The 6,351-nt window shown below is 46.8% G+C and overlaps 1 protein-coding gene across 2 annotated transcripts in view; it reads left to right on the top strand.

The window, feature by feature from the left end:
- Positions 1-6,351, top strand: part of TMCC1 (transmembrane and coiled-coil domain family 1) — a 98,807-nt gene that overhangs the window by 86,067 nt on the left and 6,389 nt on the right. For both annotated transcript variants that reach the window (XM_009320103.1, XM_009320104.1), the window contains exon 2: positions 797-1,731. In XM_009320103.1, coding sequence (XP_009318378.1) covers positions 797-1,731 — 935 coding nt within the window. The remainder of the gene's footprint in view (positions 1-796; positions 1,732-6,351) is intronic.

Genomic DNA, 6,351 nt, shown 5'->3' with positions numbered 1-6,351 from the left:
GCCCTTGCTGACCCGGGGCGTTAAAAGCGCACCTGGCCCGAGGAAGGAGAGTGTCGCGGTGCAGCTGAACTGCCGGGTCCTTCCTCCTCCCAGCCCGGGGGAAAACGTCGGTGTTCGTTTTGGTTACTCCGTGTGGTTCGTTTGCGCCGAAATAGCATTTAACTCTTTTTTTTTGGCTAAAAATGGGGTTTGTCCTTCGAAACTTGCTGTTTTCCTTCTGCTTGGAGGCACCTGCTCGCAGGGTTTATCGCTTACACAGGCGCTGCAGGCCTGACAGCGAGGCAGGGCATGTTTTCAGAGGTCTGAAGGGCTCTTTATTTCTGTTAAGCACTGGCATTAGTAGATCTTTTGTTTTCTAGCAAGTTTCATTATTGCTTGCTTTCATGCAAACTTGGGTTTGCTCTGTCCTTGATCTGTGTGGCTTTTGCTCTTTCACGGTTACTTTCTCTGTCTTTTTACTCGCCAGCTGATAGAGCTACTGGCCTTACACCGAAACTTAAGAGAACTCAGCCTGCCAAACTTGGGTGCCCTGTCTTGCTTTGTGCTTGAGTTTTTGCTTGTTTGAGGCCACTAAGTTGGCTTAAGTATGAGGGGTTTTCCTTTTTTCTCAGCTTATACTAGATGTCTGTAAAGCATATGAAGCTCAATTGATCGATACTGTACTCTGGCCAGCTGAAAAAAGGTGCATTTTTGCAGCATTACATCCACTTGTCGAGTTGGTTGGCACAAAAAAGGAAAGGTTTTTTATTAGCAAAGCTGGTGATTAGCGCTTATATTTCTCTCTCTCCTTGCCTAGATCGAGCGATTGGAAGTCAGCAGCTTAGCACAGACCTCCAGTGCAGTGGCCTCGAGCACTGATGGCAGCATCAATGCAGACTCTGTTGATGGAACCCCAGATCCTCAGCGTACAAAAGTGGCTATCACACACCTGCAACAGAAGATACTGAAGTTGACCGAGCAGATCAAAATTGAACAAACAGCCCGTGATGACAATGTGGCAGAGTACCTGAAACTGGCCAACAATGCAGACAAGCAGCAGAGCGCCCGCATTAAGCAAGTGTTTGAGAAAAAAAATCAAAAGTCAGCCCAGACCATCTTGCAGCTGCAGAAGAAGCTAGAACATTATCATCGAAAGCTCCGAGAGATTGAACAGAATGGGATCCCTCGGCAGCCGAAGGATGTCTTCAGGGATATGCATCAGGGTTTGAAAGATGTTGGAGCAAAAGTCACGGGCTTCAGTGAGGGAGTAGTAGACAGTGTAAAAGGTGGGCTTTCCAGTTTCTCCCAAGCCACGCATTCAGCAGCAGGAGCTGTGGTTTCCAAACCCCGGGAGATTGCCTCCCTCATAAGGAACAAGTTTGGGAGTGCAGACAATATTGCTAATCTGAAAGACTCCTTAGAAGAAGGCCAGGAAGATGGGACAGGAGGCAAGGCTCTAGGTGTTATTCAGAACTTTCAGTCAAGCCCAAAATATGGCAGTGAAGAGGATTGCTCCAGTGCCACGTCGGGCTCAGTGGGAGCCAACAGCACAACAGGGGGCCCTGTGGGAGCTTCTAGCTCCAAAACAAACACTCTGGATATGCAGAGCTCAGGGTTTGATGCAATACTGCATGAGATTCAAGAAATTCGAGAGACACAGGCAAGACTGGAAGAATCATTTGAGGACCTTAAGGTTCGCTATCAGAGGGATTACTCATTAATAATGCAGACTCTGCAGGAGGAGCGGTACAGGTATGTACTTTTGTACTTTGTTTCAGAATTAAAAAGCGAGTTGCAGAGCACCAGAGTCCTGGATAGTACTACTCAGCAGGCTGTTCCCAGCAGCCTGATTCAGACGGGAAGTTCTGCGGTCTTCTCAGGATTTCACCCTCCCAGCTCTGTCTTTTGTAAATATTGTTATCTTGTTGCTCATCGCCCTTTCCGTACAAGAAAGAAATAGTAAGGAAAAAAGTTATTTCATAGTGTTTTCAGGATAAAAAGTCAAGCTAAAGAGGTTTAGGAAGGTGTCCCAAAAGACCAGGAGTACATTGATGCAGTTACTGTTATCCAGACAGGGCTTTGCCCTGGAAAAATCCTGCAAAGGTTTGGGTCAAGGCAGGAGACAGGGAACTACATGTGGACAGTATCCTGACCCTGCCTCCTCCAACGCTCAGATCCATATCTACTAGAGAAAGGTATCCAGCTTGCTTAGGGCTCTCCAAAAAGACATGATCTTGCACATGTGCCCAAAACTAGGATATCCCCTTCCCTTCTGTGCATAGCCCCACAGTGGCAGGGTTCAATGAAATGAAGTTAAATTCAGTGTCAGATATTGGTAGTGCTGTTGTCATGGAGGTCACATGTCTCTGGAAGTGGGTAACCCCTGTTTCCATCAGCCTTCCCCTCACTGGAAGGAATGGAAAGGTGGAGGAGTTGCTGCAGTATTGCTGGTCCCTGATCAGGTCACAGGGGAGAGGTGACGGTGGCTTCAGGGAGGCAGCCTGACAGTACGGTATGGCAGCCGGCTCCTTACACCACCCTGAAGCTACCCACACCTCCCCACCGAGGAAAGCAACCCATGGAGAGGTGCTGAGGGAATGCTTTCCCTTCCCCTTCCTTGCTGGGTGGGGGAGAGCTCTCAGCAGGTTGTCCCATGCTGTCCAGCAGAACGTCTTGCGTCCTCCCCATCACATATTGGGAGCAAGGGCTTGTCCCCAGGCTCCAGAGGGAAGAGTTAACCAGCTGCCCTTCTGCAGCTGTTCAGGGCACTGCAGTCTACATCAACGGGATTCTTAAACTGAGCTTTTTAAACTTTAAATAACAAATGCAGGGGGCCCAAGTCCTCATTCTGATGGAGGACAGTAGGCTTTTGTAATGAGGTTGCTTATGGCCTTCGTCACTTTGGCCAGGCCGTGAAGCGCAAGCTGTGAGGCTCAGCAGAGCTGCTGGGGGACAGGCTTTCTGAAGTACGTGTGCCACCTGCTGCGTTGGTTTGCACAGTACAACATGGAGTTGCCCTACAGCTCTTTAGACGTGCTGGTGCCAGATCACTGGGAAAACATTTGAAATGGCTTAGCCTGCTAGGATCTTGTAGAGACAGCAAGCTTTCTGTGTGCTTTGCAAAGCTTGGGTAGATAAAGCTAGACCAACACCACTTTCTAATCCCTCTTTGCAACAATCAGCGATTTGACTGAAACTGGTGCCCAGCACAGCAACTTTGCTTCGTTATGTGACTTCATGACAATGAGGCACTAGGAACCAACGTGGAGTTTGATCTTCCGCTCCCCAGCAGAGAGGGGTCCTGTTGTCTGGTGCTGTGTAGGTTGTTGTTTCATACACACAGCAGCAGCTATTCATGGTGGAACGCTATATGCAAGCACAGTACAGCTGAAGGTGCGGCCTGAAAGTACAATAGAAGTCTTTGGGGACTGATGTATGTTGTCAGCTAAACTGGCTAGTTATTCCCTGAAACTTGTTAGCAGTGTTCACGTAGGTCCTCATACTAGTGCAATATGAAGTCATATCTGTCACGTGCCATTAACCTTTACTGGGTGCTCCCCCCAGGTGAGCCCAGAGCCTAACCACTAACCAAGGCAGCCTGGGGTAAAAAGCTTCCGGGAGAATCTGTATTTGGCTTATAAATGCTTAAAAAGATAGTAATTTAGACCTGCCATTTGGAACGTTGATGCAAATTAATTAAAGGTGTGACCTTTAAAGAGGACCAGTTAAATTTAACTAAGTGCCCTTGCCTCTGCAGGCTTTCAGAGGTGAGCGGGTAACTGCACAATCTGCAAGGAGCTCATGGGTTAATCACAGCAAGATTCATACCTTATTGTACAAATCTAGATTCTAGTTTGATAGCTTCTGTATTTTAAAACATCATGAAGATAAAAGCCAATATCACCCTGAGAACTGAAAGGTTATGTGATGTGTCTGAGGGCAGCGAGGATGCTGCTGCCTTGGCGGAGAGGGCTGGCACCTGTTCGTCCGACTAGGAACCCCTCTTGTTCCTCAACTCTCTTCAGAAAAAATGAAAAGATGGGAATGGAGGTTGTGGTTTGAAGCTGGGAGGCTGGGGATTCACATTAATCATGACTGGCTTTAAAAGCTATAAATACCTCGTAACTCTGCTCTATTTCTGGGAAGCTTTCAAAAACACGCGCTGAGTTCAATTAGAGCTTAAAAAAATTTTTGGAGAAGCCTTTGCTCATAGGGCAACACTAGGTATTTGTATTGTGCCTGGAAGCTGGAATAAAGCATGTGCTGTGATATTTTCTTACACAGTCTTGGTCCATTTCCTCTTTCTTAGATGTTCTACTTTTTTGCAAGTTCTGGTCTTTCTTCCTTGTGTGTTCGTGCAGTTTCTGTTTATCAGCCACGGCTTGCCTCGCAGGTTTTCCATGACCTCCTCAATCTCCTCCCTCCCTCTCCCTACTTCCAGATCTTGCCTATCAATCTGGGTAGCTGCGGGTTTGCTAACTGGCTCCAGGGCAGGGACTTGCTGGTGCAGTCGCTCCAGTTCTCCCACCCTGGTGCTGCAGGGTGCCTGGGCTGGCCTGGCGACACCTTGGCAAGGCCAGGGCCGGCTGTGCTGCTCTGCCTGCCTGCTGGCAGCATGTGCCAGCCTCGGAGCACCGTGCTGCTCCGCCGGGGCTGAGTCATCGAGGAAGGAAGATTCTGGCGGCGCCTTGGCCATCATTGTGTTTCTTCTGCACCGGGAGCAGGCGCTGAAATAGCCTGTTGCTTATCTCATCGGTTGGAAGGTGGCAGTTGTTTACTGATACAAGCAGGGACTTTCTGTGCTATTGAGACTGAAATAAAGCTCCTGCTGAGTATTTTCATCTTGAGTGTCCCTTTAGGAGCCTGTTTGTATACAGTGAAATCATGAGCTGACATATTTGGTGGAGCGTGGCCAGTCCGAGGGTTTGGGTTTCCCAAGCCTGGCATCCTTGGAAAGGACATTTAGGTCTCCCATGCTCCTGTCAGGAGAAATCCATCAGCTAAAATGCTAGGCGCTGGTGCTTTCATTTATCTGATTCTTGCTGTAGTCTAATTGTTGGACCTCAGTCTGTTCTCACTATTTATTTTAAAATAGACCAAATGTGTTAAACCTTTGAGGTCTAGAAGGGTTGAAGAGGCCTTTCTGGAGTGTGTCTGCACAGCGAAGGCAGCGTGTTGGGTCAGGTGGATCCTCACCCAGCCATGAAAGCATTGAAACGGTCCTGCAAAGCTGTCGTCTTCCGCCAGGGGAGGTTCGGAGCTGGAAGCACAGTATGATGCGGGCACCGAGAGCGGCTCCTGCTCCCTCAGGAGCAAGCTGTGTCCCTCGTGTATCGTCTAGATACAGAAGACTTGGGAGTATAGTGCAAATAGATACTGGTTTTAGCTATTACTCTGCTATGGAAAGCAGTGTGTTCAGTAACATAAAAATAAAGGTCAGGTGAGATTTTGTATGACATAGCTATAAAAAAAAGGTCCATCTTGAGAGATACTTGAAGAGAGGTATTAAACTCCAGTCACAGTTTACCGTGAAGATCTTTTAGCATCGGTTTGGTCAGAGTTTCTTTACTTGCCAGAGCACTTACTGAGTGCAGATAAAATGTCTTCATCATCATGTCTCTCCCTTACATATGCTGTATTAGCTGTGTATTTTGTAGCTATTACCTTAAAATGCCTTAAAGCTCTTAAAAAATGAGATAGTCATAATTGTGTTTCTTAGCCTTTTTCAAATCGGTTCCTTGATTCCCTAACAGTAAGCCTCAGAAAATGTGTGGAAATCTGACATGGCTTTTTTAAATGAAGTGTCCCCATGTCCCATACTTCAGCTGAGCACCCCAGCAGTATACTGGGTGTCTTCCATATGAACTTGTGGCAGTCGGCACTAGTCTGCTACACAGAAAAGTTTGTGTGCTGGAGCTTGTTAATCTAGAGGCTAGTAATCTTAAGGGGAAATATCACATTTTAGCTAGTGAAAAAATAATTCTTGGACTCTAATGAGGCATTTTCCGTACCTGAAATAAAGTGGGATTTGATCATTCAAGGCACTGCTGTGTTCACAGACAAGTTTAGTGTCTGTTGCATAGACACTGACAGTTATACGTTAGAGAGGGAAGTGTGAGTATAATCTTAACCCTCTTGACATGTGTCCTATCCCTTTTATTTTTGTAATACCTCTGGGTTAAATGTGAACCATCCTTCAATAGGAAAACCCTGGCTTTGGGCCCTGTAAATCACATGAACGCCTCTTAGCTTTTCAAATTTGAACACCAGTAGAAAACAGCAGGAAAAAAAAAAATTCTAAATTGTAGATAAATGGGACAGGGAGTGAAAAGGAGATGGATGGAGGAAGTGTAATTTCAAAAATAAGTTTGG

The sequence above is a fragment of the Pygoscelis adeliae genome, unplaced genomic scaffold (genome assembly GCF_000699105.1).
Source record: "Pygoscelis adeliae isolate BGI_AS28 unplaced genomic scaffold, ASM69910v1 Scaffold302, whole genome shotgun sequence".
Lineage (NCBI taxonomy): Eukaryota > Metazoa > Chordata > Aves > Sphenisciformes > Spheniscidae > Pygoscelis > Pygoscelis adeliae.
This window is presented reverse-complemented; position numbering and strand designations above follow the sequence as displayed.